We start from the raw sequence: 15325 nt of genomic DNA, 5'->3' as shown, positions 1-15325 counted from the left end.
GCTACACCAGCATAGGAGCCATCAGCCCCTCGGGTCGCTGGCTGCTTCCAGGGCTGCTGGGGTCTCCCATGCAACACACAAACATCGCTGCTCGTCCTCATCAGCACTAACGTGCACTGTGCAGGGACAGAGCTGAGAGCAGGGGCATGAAGCTGGGCCTGCTGGGCTTGGGCTGGGAGTCGCTGAGGCTTCCTGCCTGGCGAGCATAAACCCTGCTGGGAAATGCTGCAGGACGGCTGAACTCCCCTGCTTTAAAGACCGTCAGCGCAGGTCAAGCACAGACACAGCTGAGGCCAGATCTCCAGCAGGACTGAGAGCAAATAGAAATCCGCAGCAGCAAGAAGGAAAAGGATGCCTGTAAATCAAATAATTCAAGCTAACAAACCCCATCCAGAGAACTCAGCCAAGTAGAACACAAACCCATTCACTGCTCCAGGCAAAATCCCAGGGGGCTGCTGTGGACCAGGGAAAACCTAACGGTGCTGCCAGGAATGGTCTCTGAGCCGTGCCGTCCACCAGCAGTGGGTGCAGCTGCACAGCTTGGCGTCTCCTCAGGCATCTTCCAGAGCCACTGGGGCAGCTGCCTTAGCACAGGCTGCATTTACCAGGGACTGTGTCAGTGGCCACAACCACAGAAGTCCCAAGGCTCAAAGAAGGCATGAGAAAGGCCTGCGACGTGGGAAGAAGGAAAAAACTAAATCACATCCTTCCCAACGCTCCTCACCTCCAAACAAGCAACATGGGAGGGGAAAAGAACTGACCTAAGGGATGCTCTGACTGATGAAGGCTGAGCTCAGGCAGCCAGGAGAGCCACTTCCCCATCTGCACTGACCTTTCCCTCTGAAGGAAGGGGACAAACGGACGTGACTGTACCCTATGCGCTGCTGCTCGACGACGTCCAATTTCTCTGCCTTGCGGATGACTTCCAGAATGACCTCGAGTTCCTGCGGGCTCAGAGCCTGCATCTTCCTCTGCTTCTCCGTCTGGAACGTGTGCACTGACCAGCCCGTCTGGAGCCTGGGGGAAGGGGTGGAGGGAGGAATTAAGCTGTGAAAGGAAAGCACCCTCCTCCATCCAGATCCCATGTTCCTAAGGGCCTCAGTTCAACCACGCAAATCACCAGGCATACCTGGAAATAAACAGAAATTTGGAAACTTCCTCCCTTGGTCTACCCCAGGCCTGCAGGAACACTGTGGCAAGCCACTTCCCTCTACGCCTCTGTAGAACAGCTGACATTTCTCCTCAGCTCGCTTGGGGACAGGAGGGAGCTTTCACAGCTCAATTAATTTCCATTCAGTAGGGGTTTAGAGGTCACTGGATAAAGTCACGCTTGCCAGCAGAATCCAGGGCACAATCAGGCACAGCTGTTTTAATGAGGCTTTCAGGTGAAGGCAGGAGAAGTGGCAGTGGCGTGCACCGTTCCCACTCAGCCAGTGCCCTCCCTCTGACACTGGGTGATCCCGTATTTTCTAAAAGCCCGCAGCAGGCTGACCCCAGAGGTTCAGCCAGGAGCAGAGGTGGCAGGAGTAGAACACTGGCTGCCAGAGAAGGAAAGCATCCAAGAAACAAATGCAATTCCAGTGCTTGACTCACCTCCATCCCCTTGTCTTTAGGTCATGCGGTAATTGAACTTCAGTGGAAAATGAGATCAAATGACAAGTTGCTAAAACAAAGGAGCTCTGGCAGCTGGGGGATGCTCTCAATTATATATAGGGTGGTGGAGAGATACAGCCTGCCTCCAAGCCCTTCCGGGAAGAGCTGGAGGAACACACTGATGGACTCCTAGAGGTACCGGCAGCACTGCACGCTCCCCTGCAGCCTGGCAGCTCCGCGCCGCAGCCGAGCACCGAACCCCAGCTTAGCAGGCTCCTGCCCCGTCCACGCAGCTCGCCCCGAGGGTGCAGAGGGGTTTGTGTGACAGGCAGCAACTCCTGCCTCGCAGCCAGGCTGTGGATGAGGCTGGTGCCCCACGCCACTAACTGGGAAGCGTTCAGGCCAGCGCCGAGGCTGGAAGGAGAGGAGGGCGACTCACTTGGCACGCAGAGCCAGCTGCCGGTCATTGGGGCACACCCACTGGCCCGTCCCGCTGCCAAAAATCGTGTCGGCCATGGCACCAGGCTGGGAGGAGGCAGGGGTCACACCTGTAAGAAGCAAACACCAGCATGAAGCGCAGCAGGGAAGCCCAGGGCAGCGCCTGGCACAGCCCCACCAGTCGTCCCCAGGGGATGCTGTTCCCAGCAAACACGATGGAGGCGATCTGCCGGCGTCACACTCGCTGGAAGCAGACTGACTCGCACCCACAGACAGCAATAAAAACATACCATCATCCTCATGAAATATAAGCCAGTAAATACCTTCTGATACTACATTAAGACAAGCCTGGAAGTTTAGATTTTATAGCACTGAAAAAAGGCCGCAGACTCTTTGTCAGTTCCATTATAATTTTTCATTTCCAACCAGAGAAAAGTGTTGTTTGCAAGAACAATCTCTGCCCCATCACCTCTGGAGCCCTAACGCTGCAGTACTGACAGAGAAAGCCACTCTAAAGAACACAAAGAAGCTACAGTTGCTGGGTTTTTACCTCCTAATGGGGTAACAAACAAAAGCCCACGCGACAATCAGAATGAATAGTGGCAAGTCACTTCGTTCATTAAAACTGCCTCCATAATAGCCTGGTATTTATAACTACAGCCTACAATAGCAGCTTGTTTGCATTTGCTGATGTTTAAGACAGCACCTCTTTCAGCAGATCTCCTACTGGGGCTCCTGTAACCAGCACGGTCACACCAGTGATCCCCCGCGTTCGGTGACAGCTTCACCGTGAGCCGCCTGCTAAAGGCAGCCAGAGCCGACTGCCACACGCTCACGGGAGAAACGCATCCCCAGAAGGGACAGCCTCAGCCCTACCGGCAGCTCAGATGAACAGGAAGCACCAAGGGGCAGAAGCAGCCAAAAGATTTCAGCAGAGGCAAACCCAGTCTTGACATACCAAGCTTTCTTCCAGCTGGATTTGCTCTCCAGCAGAGCAAGTGTCTCATGAGCCTTAATGCATAAATTTCTAGGTATTAATACTTACCTTTCCCAGAACAGACATTTGCCAGCTTTGAAACCATACCTGCTGGGCAGAGATAACGTGCTTAACGCTGTTTGGCAAACACAAATCAGATACAATAGCAGGCAAGTTATATCACCTGCCAACAGTGCAGTAATTCCCAAGAAAACACATGTTGCAGTCTCAATTCACAGCACACTTACCCCCGTGCTGCGGTTCAGCGTGCTGCACCTCCGCCTGCTATCTGCTGCTGACACACAGAGCCTTCTGCTTCTCTGCCAGGCACAGAGGCTTCGCAAGCTGCACGGCCTTGGCCCTTTTATACTCGGGCAGCTTGTGCAAATCGACCTCTCCCCGCGCTGAGCTCACATGTGCCACACGTGCCGCACTCGCCCCCCAGCGCAGAAACGCTGACCCGGGCTGCAGCACTGGCAGCTATCCCCTGCCAAACCCACGTCAGCCTCCAGCCAGGGCGGCTGCAAACCACAACCCTGCAGCCTCCTCTCCGACCATCCAGCTTCCGGAGAGCCTGAAAACCCAGCTCTTACACCAGGCAGGAGGAGGAATTCCAGGCGAGGCACAGACTTCTTTCAGTGCAGGGGACAGACGTGTAAAACAGGTGAAGGCTCCAGCAGCTCCACACAACGCCCAGCAGCGTGGCCTGACTACAGCAAAGCGAGGCAGGGATGCTGCAGGAAGGTTCAGCAGAGAAAGAGGTCAAAGCAGGAAGGACAGAGAGTTGTCACACGTTTTTTTAAACCTTTACTACATTAGCTAAGGGGACCACTCTTGAAAGGAGTCATCCCTATATGAAATCCTTGAGCCCTGGCATCTTCTATTTACCAGATACCTTCCTCGCTTTCACTTATGCCTGCATTTCCATTTTGTACCAGAACACCTCCTGCTCTTGTCAGCCCCTTCGTGATCTCAGGCAGAGACAGAACACAGTCCCCGCATGTCCCACTGCAGCTCATGCACCTGGGAGCAATTGAGCATTAATGGCAAAGGAACAGAGGCTCCCACCCCCAGGCCAGTGTTAAGAGGCAGAGAGAAGCTAAAATTTCACACAGCACAGCTGACCCGGGATTTTTCAGAGATTTTCCAAGCCTGTGATGCGTTGTTACAGGATTATATGCATATTTACCCCCCACACAAATGCATATATTAAATTACTCCTCAGCTGTACCACATTCTCTTCCCTCCCACTCACGCACACCTGAAGAAAAGCACAGCCCACGCAATTGATGGCCACTGGCAAGGCTGAATGCATGCAACCAGACCGACGTGACCAGCACTTGGCAACTGTGGGATGTTTATCCTAAAACCTAGAGCTGGAGATCCGCCCCACAGCGTGGCCAGGGCAGAGGAGTTTGCTTTGCCAGCACCTGTGCCTTCAGGGTGGACAACGGTGCCGAATCCATCCACCCCTCCTCTGCAGAGCTTTATCTGCTCTAACAGAGCTGAAGGCAAGTCAGAATAGAGCACATCAGCTAAGCGTTTTTCTCAGGAGAGACCTAACCACATTCTCCAGCCTCATACCACAGTGCACTTTTCTCAGCATGACTGAACAAAAACAAGCAATGTCATGCTCTTTTGCCTCTCGTTACTGAGCATACGCTTTCTGTTCTCCACCATTCCCTGAGCAGCATCTGCAAAGAGAGAGGGAAAACAGAACAGCCTAGAGATCCATCATATCCCCAAGCAGTCTTCAGAGAGATTATCCCCTAAAATATTTACAGGAGCATTTTCTTTCAGCAGCAGCGAGTATCTGCTGCTCCCTCTGATGTACCCTGGCATTGCAGACGGCGTTGCACCTTTGCCTCTGCAAAAAGATCGGGGTGGTTTGACACAGGTACCTCCGAGAAGGCAACGAGAACACCATGGGACTGCAGGCCACAGTCTGCTGGGGCGGAAACTGGAGCTCTAACAGGGCTGGAGGGAAAGGAACATCTTGCACGGCCCCAGGACTGATGCCAGAGAAACGGTACCAGGAAGACATGAAGCACCCTCCCTCTTATCTCTGTACAGGACAAGAAGTACAGGGGAATCAGCCTCATCAGAAACACCGAGATAGCAAAACCCCGGCAGGCTGAGGAGTCATTTCTGTGGGCTGTGGTGAAACAAGCAGCCCTCTCGCAGCCAGCCCTCGCTGTGTTACCTTTTAGAGACGCTGCAGTCAGCGCCCACCTCCCTGAACATTCCCTCCCTGTCCTCCTCTCCTCTCCCCAAGGCAGAGAGCAGGGAAGCAGCCAGTCTCCAGCAGCGAGAGCAGGAGAAATCCACAGCTCTTGGCACTGCTGCAAGTACACCACATACAGAATAGAGGGGCAGCACAGGCACTGAGCGGTACAGACAGAAACCTTCCCGCTCCACGAGTCTGCTTTTTACTCGAATTAAGAATTACAAGGAAGCCCTTGTCTTGCCGGTACGAAATGACCTGTTTTAACAACCCTCCACCTGTTCGTTCCTTTCCTGCGATGGAGGAAGCCATGTGAAACAAAACCTCATTAAACCCGAGTCCACCTGGCTGCGCTTGGCGGAGAAGCGGTGGGGAGCGTGGCAGGGAAGGAGCGCTGCCCCGCCGTGAGCCAGGAGCAGCCCGGGTACGTGTAGCTGAGCTCATCTCTGCCTGCTGCTCTAATAGAGAGCTGCTTCTGCTGCCTCTGTGACGAGCCCTGGACCAGCCAGAGAACAAGGTGCCTGACAGCAGGGCCTCAGTCTGTGAGGGGAAATCTTCTGGCGAGGTCTGCGTGGAGGGAAAAGCAGCAGGGTCGTGCTGGTGGCTTGGTCCCCCAGCCCTGCGCGGTGACCGCAAGGCAGCGAAGGAGGAGGCCTCTCCCCTGTGCAGCCCCACTGAAGAAGGCGGTACTGCAGACACAGCCCTGTCAAAGCACTTCAGGCCCTTCTGAGAAAACCGGCCTTTCACGGCACAACAGCAGCCTCAGCATAACTCATCCTTACCTTAATAACAGAGAAGAGCCTTGGCAGGTCATGCCAAAGGTCCAGTGGGCACGGTAGCTGCTATCTGACCAGCCCCAAGAGCAGAGGCTTAGAGAAGAATAGAAGAACAGAGCACAACACAGTGATACTTTTCCAGAACATCCTCCCAGCCTCCAGAGATGCCTGCATCATGCACTCCCTGAGCCAGGCTGTAGCTCCGTATTTAACATCCCTAACGCTCTTCCGTCCCAAATTTATCCACTTGCTTTTCCAGCTCACGTACGCTTTTAGTACCGTCTTGCTACGCTGAGCCCCTTCCCCGCTCCACCTTGAACACATTTTGACATTACCTTGACTGCACCAACGTTAGAAACCGAAGGGTCCTGTTGACATTGAGGCAGTCACCGCAGCAGGCACCAGCTCCTCACGGCAGCGAAGGCACAGCTTGCACGAGCCCTCCTGCGGCTGGGCTGATTACAGGTGCCCACGAAGCATGAATCCCTTGGAGCCCTGCAAAAAACAAAAACGTCCTACACAGGCCCGTAAGGAGCTCCCCAGCCGGCTTTCACTTGCCTGGTTATTTCAGCTAAGCACCTCGTGTCTGTATTAATTTGTTTTTATAGGAAATTAATTAGGGAATTTTTTTTTTAAATACTTCATTAAAAAAAATAAAAATTAAACAGTTGGCCAGAGCCGAGCTCCTGATCCCCGAGCCGAGCGGTGCCGGTGTAATTAACTCGCCTGCTCCGAGGGCGGCACTTCCCCCAGGACTCCCTGCTCGCATCGGGTGCCGTTCTGGCCCCGTTTTCCTTTTAGCTGCTGCTCCCTCAAAGACGCGGCGTAATTACTCTCTGCTCCGCACACCAGACCCCATTAGCCCCGGGAAACCTTAGCAACTAAGCGAGTGCTTGCTCTCGTTGCTATGACAGGGGATCAGCGAGGACGGAGGGAGATAAGGGCAACCCAGCGCCGCCGGGCCCGTCCCTCCCGGGAGGCGAGGGAAAGGCTCTTGGTCCAGACGCGGGCCTTCCCCTCGCGTGCTAAGGATCCTCGTGCCACTGCTGTATTTCAAAGCACGTGGCTCTTTCAGGGTGACAGAACGACCCCTGGGGCTGCAGGAGCGTGGCGGAAGACACGTAGGTCACTCTCAAGGTACAAGAAGTCTGAGAGTCGCCACTGGGCCTGTACAAGCACCGGCCTGAGTCGGGGCTGTACCTGTGTGCTCAAGCCACTCTGAGCTGCCCCCTCAGGCCCACAGCCAGCAGTCCCTCAGCCCCCCCGGCGGCCAGGAGCCCGCTGCAGGCACAGCCGCTTCCCAGGGGCTCACCAGGAAGCCAAGCAGTCCTCAAACCTCCTGCTCTCGGGAAGGGACAGAGCCAGCTGGAGCACAGCACCCCGCGGTAAGGGGCTTTCTGCAGCGCCTTGCTGTGACAAGTCCCCGCCGTCCGTGCCAGCCCTTTGCAGCAGACGGAGAAGCCACACAACGCAATCTGATCAGACTTGACTCGTATTTCTGCAGCTTGGGCCAACAAAGAACACGCAGCGTCCAAATAAGCACCACAAAGCCTTGGCGGGCTCAGGGACAACGTTTAAGGAACACACGGAGACACTTTCTCTCGGTCTGTCCCACCGCGACGGCTCAATCCAAGCAGCGCCAGCGGCGCGGGGAAGACCTCGTTCAGAGCCATCTATTGGGTTCCGGCTGGCCCAGCTCAGATAAGCACAAACCAGTCTCAGCACACAGGAAAGGAGAGAAGTGTTAGCACATAAGGCTAAGTGGGAAAAGGAGCAAGTGGGGACGAGGTCTGGGCGGGGGGAAGAAGGTTCCCACGCACCAGAGCTGCTTCGCAATCCTAGCAGCAGTGGCAAGAAGCCTAAGTGCTTTAAGACGGTGCTTGTTAAAGGGATTATAAAACACAATGCCCTGGAGGTCCATGCCAGTCCTCTGAGTGGGAAGATAAAATCAGCTCTACAGGAAAACCGACATACGGTACCAACAAGCCCGTATTAATGAGAGGCACTTATTAGCGCGGCTACTTGATATATGGTAAGCTATAAAGAACCAGTTTTTGCCCTAGCAAATCAGTCTTCTGGCTCCCCAGCACCCTGCAATGCCGGGGAGGGAAGCCAGCGCTGTTCCACCTGCCAAGGTGTATCTTTATTTACCAGACTTTGGCCCCGGTTCCTTCTGATCCCCAGCCAGGCAGGTGCCCTGCACCAAGTGAATAATTCATGAAGGCAGCAGGCTCTGCTCTCTGACTCACGTTCTGGGGCAGGTTGATCTGGCGTAGGCCTCGGGAGAAGCAAATTAGCATCTAAATGGCTAATTAGAGAGACTCGTTTCACTATTCTGATATGTTAAAAAGCTCAGGAGGCCTTATGTGGCGGGTGGCTGGCAGGGTGGAATCAGCACCTCCGAGCCTCCAGAGAAGCATCAAGTTTCTTAGAAAGAATTGGACGGAGCAGGGAAATGCTGAGCACAGGCCAGCGTTTGTCCAGGAATCCCTTGCAGGAGAACCCCGTGCCAGCCTGTTCCGCCGCTATAACCTCAAGTGAACCAGGAACAGCACTTCCATGGCCGACGGAGAGTCGGCTGCTGCGCAGCCCGGCCACGAGCCTCGCCAAAAACCTGCTACGGGCATGGCTCTGAGCCGCAGAGCAGCCATCCTACCTGGAGGGTGAAAATCCCTTTCTCAGCACCCCGAAGCTTTAGGCATCCCGGGAAGCGTTTGAGCCATACGTGGGAACGGCAGCAGTGCCTCCACGTCCAGCCCTGTTGTTGGTACGAGCAGGAAGGAAGCCATGGACTTTGACCGAGCTGCAGCAGCCTCAACACCCCGCACACAGCAGGGCTCGCTGGCGCCCGGCGGCGCTCCCAGAACCGCAGGGAGCACCCAAGGGCCGCAGGATGGATCCACGTGGCTGCTCCGTGCCAGGCACACAGCCCAGCTCACCAGGACTCACCGCCTCTGTGAGGGGAGCGCGTCCAGCCTTCTTTCCCCCGCACCTCCGCCACTTATGCTCGGTTCACCTGGCTGGGGAGCTCCCAGCAGCGTGCCCTCCAAACGGAGGGTCCTGGGGTGCTCCGGGGTGTTCCCAAAGGGGGTGCGGGGTGTCCCCAAAGTGGGTCTGGGGTGTTCCCAAAGTGGGTCTGGGGTGTTCCCAAAGGGGGTGCTGGGCTACCCAGGGGGAAGGGACCGGGAGCCCTGAGCCCCAGCAGCCACCCAGGGCCACCTGCCCTGAGCTCCGGGGCACAGCACGGCGGGGCAGAACCGGGCAAAGCCCCACCGCCTCCCTTTTCTTCCTCCTCCTCCTCCTCCTCCCCCCCGGCACCCACCTGCGCCTCCGCCGCGCTCCCGCACCGAGCCCCGGAGCCGCCCCCGGGCGCGGCGGAAGCGGAGCCACCTGCACCGCCCGGCCCCGGCCCCGGCCCCGGCCCCGGCCCCGGCCCCGCCGCTCCGCGCCCCGGGCACCCCCTGGCGGCGGCAGCCCCCGGAGAGACCCCGCGGCCACGGCCCCGAGCGGGGAGGGGACCGGGGTGGTCCCCAGCTGAGCCCCCCCCCCCGCCCCGGTGCGGAGAGAAGGGGACTGGGGATGTGGGGGGGGGACGGGGGCTGGACGGGAAGAAGGAAAGAAGAGGGGAAAGGGGAAGAAAGGAGGAAAACTACGGTAAAATAAAAATTAAAAACAAAAACACAGAAATCAAACAAAACAAGACCAAACGAGAACAGAAAGGCGAAACCTCACGCAAACCCACAGCCGCGCACAAAACGCCGAAACAAAAAAAAGACAAAAAAAACCCACGCAAAACCAAACACAGAAAACAAAAACAAAAATCCCCAAACAAAAACCACACAAAAACAAAAACACAGAAAACAAAAACAACCCCCCCCAAACAAAAACGAAAAAGCACACACAAAACCAACAGAAACAAAACAAAAACCCCAAAACAAACAAACCCCAAAACTAAGCAAAGCAAAACCTCCCAAAAACCAGCAAACCCAATAAACAACTCACATAAAAAAAAAAAAATAAAACTCAGAAAAAAAATCTAAAAAGCGGGGCCCAAAATCTGTACACACGACTCTAACAACAGGCATCGGCTACAGAAGGTGGCCTGGAACCAGCAGCAAAATGTGGCTTTGGGAGGAAGGTGCGGGGCTGCTGCTGTGGGGTTAGCGCAGGGAAAACCCCAATCACCGCTGAATGCTGTGCTGCCTGCAGCAGGCTCACTCAAGCCGGGTGCTCCCGAATTAACGACTGGGGAAACAATCTAACCACCTCCGGTCTTCCCTGTGACGGGGAAATGCAGCCACGAGGCCCACGCGGATTGCTCCGTTCCTAGGTCTGGAAGCCACAGCACCGTCTGGGCAGGAGGACAGGGGATTGGGACCCACGTGCTGCTCTGGGCAGTGGCACTGGCTGCGTGTGATGCTGCTCGAGTGGCTCTGTGCAACCCTGAAGTGCCCAGGGGGCTGTAGAACAATAGGTGTCCCCAGGGTGGGCCGAGATGCTTGCAAGGAGCTGCTGTGGCAGCTGGTGGGATACTCCCCGCCATGTCTTGGAGCAGGATCACACCACAGCAGACAAGACAGGCCCTTCCCTAGGCTCTGGGAGTTAAAGCGATGCTATTTCCTTTTGCCTTCCCTGTCAGGACTGCTGTGAGAGGTCTCCCCGTGTCAGCAGAAGCTGGGGCCCCTCGAAGGACGGCACGGATGCAGGGCAGGATGGGGTGAGCCAGGCTGCTCCGCTCACCTTAGCATGCAGCTCTCCTGCTCTCCACAGCTGCTTCAAGCCCACTCCCTCATAGTTCATCACCATAAAACTTGTCTTGCCTCACATTCTGAAGACTCTCACAAATGCTAATTACTGCCAGAGAAAGAAAAAAGAAGAAAAAATAAATCCTCAGTCCTTGCTTTTACTGCCTGCTCAGAGCCTGCTCATAAAAAGCCCAGCAGCCCTGCAAGCCCCATCCCTCCATACGTGCACGCCTCATGGAATAAGCTTAGGCAACCTAAATTAACTTTTACGTAAATCAAGCTCAAGTCTGAGTACATGCTTTGCTTTCTTCTGGGGTTAGGCAAACGTTGAAAAACATATTAGAGGAAGCAGTGTTTGCATTAATACAGAGCCTGTATTTCCATGGAAGAAAGCGTTTGAAGATGACGTTTCACACCAGGGTACTCCTCCACACAGTCAATAACATAAATAAATTAAACACACGGTTCAGCCAACTTCAGGAAAAAGATAAATTACCTTATTTAGCAAGCAGTACTGGCAGGAACAATAGGCACAGGAAACGACACACATTGCAGAGCCTGTATCCATTCTGCTGTCAAATCAGCTTGTCGAGATCCCCGCAGAACCACGGATGCTTCAGAGTCCGACTGCAAAGCTGGGCCTTGAGACCTGCAAGTCGCAGGGAAAAAATATGACACTGCATAAAAAATTTAGAAAGGCTAAATATGAGTTTTATCTTGATAGCACGAAGTCAATTTTTAATACACTCATCTCTCAGAAAGCCGGCACTTCCAATTCCACCCAAAGAACCCTTCAAAATCTCTCTTTTATCGATGATGGGTTTCACTGAATTATTCACCAGCCCACAGCTGCCAAAGGTTTTAACTGTACACACGGCCGGGACTGTAGCGGGCAGCAAGCTGCTCCTGCAGGGCTGTCAGCGACACTGTCAGAGCACTGCAGATGCCCCAGCTGATGCTGGCCAGCACTGGCACCTTCCCCCGCAACCCTCGGGTGGGCTCAAAACACCCAGAGCAATCCAAGGCCAAACCAGCTGGTTGCTCACCTCTGAAAGGCCACCTCCTGGGGACAGGCAGCCAGGAGGTGTCACACTCAGGGGACATTTGGTGCTCCCTTCCTCGTCACCCTGACTACCCCAGCCCCTTCTAGCTGCTTTGCAATTCACAGCAAGGAGCCCTTTTTTTTTTTTTTCCAAGCTACTGTTACTCTGATTGCAATTATTCAGTCCTCAGCAATTCAATTTGTACTTGTCCCTCTAATTATTATTCCTAAGCAAAAAGGTCAACGATTCAGTGACTAATCTGGCAAAGAAAAAAAAAAAGTCTATAGAACACACCTGTTCAAGAATAAGACAAAGGAAAAGTTTAAAAAATACTGATGCTTCATAGCAAATTAATTCACCCATTTTGAAGACAAACTCCCCACTTCGATCCACTGTTTTTATCATTTGCGTGAACACATCTCAATTCTAATTCTCATTTCCCTGTTCAAGGTAAGTTTACAGCATCAGCTTTAATATTCCACAAGAAGACTTCCACGTTCACCCCAGCACCTGCAGCAGGACGTTTGTCTTGGTGATTACAGCACATTACAAAATGATACTTATTGGGGTCTTAAGCATTTATATCCTAATAAATACATACATCACATTTGTGAGGATCTACTTTCTGACATTGTCTTAGGGCTTTGTATTGAAGGCTTGCCAATTTTCTTGCTTGTGTCCCCAGGTCTATAGACTTGCTTAAAGAATGACTAACTTTTCCAGTCAGGACATAGGGCACGCTCACACCTCTCCTCTCAGCGGCACTGGCCTGTTGCATTACCCAGGTTTGGCACCAAACTGGGGTCATCATAACGCCCCTATCTCACCTGAGGAAACAAGTCCAGCACTACCTTCACTTCAGGTAACACTCACAATATGGACAAGCTAAAACCAAAGAGGACAGTGAGAATATTCAAGCAAACTGAAAGACAAATCTCACAACCCTTACACGTACAGATCAGCTCTACTGCTTGAACACAACTACTTACTGGCGAGGGTTGCAAATTGGACTTTATTTTATGAAATCATGCTGTATTTCCTTTTAAAATACGTATGCCTCCAAGACACAGTGAAATTCTCAGAGGACAGTGGAAAGTTTATTCTTCGTATTTTTCATGTGAATTGCATGTCCACTCACTAAGACTGGAGCGTGGCTTGAACAGAAAAGGGGGGGGGGGAGACGAAAGGCACAGAGAGCAGTAAGGGGGTATGGGATCTGCCTGGGGACAATGCACCTTCAGAATACACTTACCTGCTGCTGGAGAGCATCTTGCCACCCAGCTGCCTCTCAGCCAGCCTCAGCAGGGGCAGATTAACCAGGAAACGCTGCCGATGGTCCTGCCTGTCCGACATTCCAGATATCAGAAGATGAGTCTCCTTCTGTGTGGACCAGGCCAGCCGCGACCACTGGGCTCTAATTTGGCTGGAAAGTCAGATTTTTGGCATTATAAAATGAAGGACGGCCACCACTACCTACAAGTAATCCCCTTCTCTCAGCCTGCAAAAATATTACACTCACTTTTCAGCCTGGATGAATTATTTACATCCCATCACTGCCGTTCCTGTTTGCCTTGCCTTTCTGCCCCGTGTCACCATCCCTTTCATCTGCACGCACGCTCTGGAGACCTGCTGGCTGCTGTACAGCATTAGTAATAACCATCGCTGCAAAATCCCTGCTGTTGACACTTTGAAATCAGACCATTAGCTGCAGTCGGAGAAGTGCTGCCTGCAGCCTGCGGAGCCGCCGTGGGAGCAGCCTCCTGGGAGGCCGATTTCATCACAACCTGTCTGAATGCAGCTGCGAGCATCTGCCAAATCTCACATCTAAATAGATCAGAAGGAGAGAAGGGAAGAGGCAGAGAGGAAGGGGGGGGAACGCAACAAAACCAGAACTAAACCTCCCATTATATCCAGGGGCAGGAGGACGAATAAGGCGGCGCATTACTTCAGTGACTGCTGCAAAAGAGCCCGCCAATGCTTTTCATCCAGGCTCACCTCCCAGTTAAGTGCTCTCATCTCTCTCCCCAGCGAGGCTGTTAACAACTCGGCTCACCTCACAACAGGCTCACAGAGCGGCAGGAGAGCTGCGTGTTGCGCCGAGCTGAGCTCTGTTCCCCTCAGCAGCCATCCAAGGAGCCCGGCCATCGCCCTGCTTGGCGAGGTGGGCTAGGCAGAGGGGTTGAAGGGGCAGTTTCCCTTCAGGCCTTCATTGCTAAGCCTACGGTACCTCAGGGAAGCCTGGGCTTTCTGCCACAGCCAGGCACAGGGGGACGCAGCGATCACGGCCGGCGCTGGGCCCTGGCCAAGCGGGCAGGCCCGGGCTGGCCCCCGCGCCATGGCTGCCCTGGAGACCTCGCTGAGGCAGCGGAGGGGAAGGGGAAGGCCCCGGTGAGATGGAGGGGAAGGTGCCGAGGGGAGGAAAGGAGGAGGCAGGTGAGGAGAAAGGGAAGGTGCTGAGGGGAGATGGGGTGCTGAGGGGAAGGGGAGAGCACTGAGAGGAGGGGAGGTGGAGGAGGAAGCCGTTGAGGGAAGGGTAGGTGGAATGGCAATACCTGAGGGGAAACGGAGGGGGAAGGCATGAGGGGAGGGAAGGGAGACAGGGTCAAAACCTCATGGGGGATGTTGGGGAAAGCGCTGAGGGGCGGCAGAGGGTGTCATGGAGAAGGAGGGGATGCCGTGGTCACTGACTCTCCCACCCTCTTTCCCTCCCCTGCAGGCTCAGGGGCAGTGGCACGGGGCCATGCTGGAGCTCCTGCAGCAGCCATCGGGCAAGAGGGCAGCAAGGGCAGGCGGCGGGGGGCCAGGGGCTGCCCGCAGGCCCCAGGTGCGAAGCCACGGCCGCCACCAAGCCAGAGCACTGCTGCTATGCGGGCAGGTAAGCTGGGCCAGGGGAAGGGTGCATGGGGAGGGGAACCACGGCGCTTCCTCAGAGCCATCTGTGGCACTCGACATCTCTCAGTGCTCCAGTGCCTGTGCAGAGCTTGTAGTTTAGCCATGCAGCTTCATTTATAGCTCTGTGCATGCATACCTACACACCTATAACTGAAAGACTGAGTACATGTAACTGCACAGCATAAACAGTAGGAGGCATACGGCATCTGTCAAGAAGTTTCAAGAACTGCCGAAAATGCTGTAAATACCCAGCGGTTTTCTGTCGGTAGCTGCAGAGCAACTCCAGCGCCCACCATCCCACGGGCCCGCATTCAGCAGCAGCATGGTTGCGCCCCTCCGGTGTCTCAAAGCTTCCAGAAATGGTACTAAAAAAATCACATTGCTTGCCCTACGAATGGATGACAGCTTTGGAAAAATCCCTGGCAACAAAGATTGAATTTCCTGCATAAATCAGGTTCAGTAAGCATGGTGAACTTGATGCCAGTGCAGAAGTGCTATTAATGCATTAATGGCCTCAATAAAAACATTTGACAGGTGAGAGAATTGTTAGGTTAGCCAATCATATATATAAATATATTTCCCACTTGAAAGTAAGATTTTAGGCCATTGGTATTTTTAGTTCCTTATTACTGGGCATG

At 54.1% G+C, this 15325-nt stretch overlaps 1 protein-coding gene across 7 annotated transcripts in view; it reads right to left on the bottom strand.

Moving 5' to 3' along the window:
• The window catches only part of RPH3AL (rabphilin 3A like (without C2 domains)), a 65482-nt gene extending 52280 nt beyond the window's left edge, over positions 1 to 13202 (bottom strand). Inside the window, exons 1-6 of one of the 7 annotated variants that reach the window (XM_048074109.2) lie at positions 13048 to 13202; positions 11249 to 11401; positions 10748 to 10861; positions 6343 to 6502; positions 2033 to 2141; positions 874 to 1017 (exon numbers count right to left, since the gene is read on the bottom strand). In XM_048074109.2, the coding sequence (XP_047930066.2) occupies positions 874 to 1017; positions 2033 to 2109 (221 nt within the window). In that variant the 5' untranslated portion in view covers positions 2110 to 2141; positions 6343 to 6502; positions 10748 to 10861; positions 11249 to 11401; positions 13048 to 13202. Of the gene's footprint in view, positions 1 to 873; positions 1018 to 2032; positions 2142 to 3255; positions 3551 to 3600; positions 3742 to 3902; positions 4741 to 6342; positions 6503 to 6733; positions 7176 to 9329; positions 9451 to 10747; positions 10862 to 11248; positions 11403 to 13047 lie in introns of those variants that run through there. The other 6 variants (XM_066979829.1, XM_048074110.2, XM_066979828.1 and 3 more) reach the window with 6 other exon arrangements.
• Positions 13203 to 15325: the final 2123 nt, after the last annotated feature.

This window comes from Anser cygnoides, chromosome 18 (assembly GCF_040182565.1).
Source record: "Anser cygnoides isolate HZ-2024a breed goose chromosome 18, Taihu_goose_T2T_genome, whole genome shotgun sequence".
Lineage (NCBI taxonomy): Eukaryota > Metazoa > Chordata > Aves > Anseriformes > Anatidae > Anser > Anser cygnoides.
Note: the sequence above shows the minus strand (reverse complement) of the source record. Positions and strands in the feature narration are given on the sequence as shown.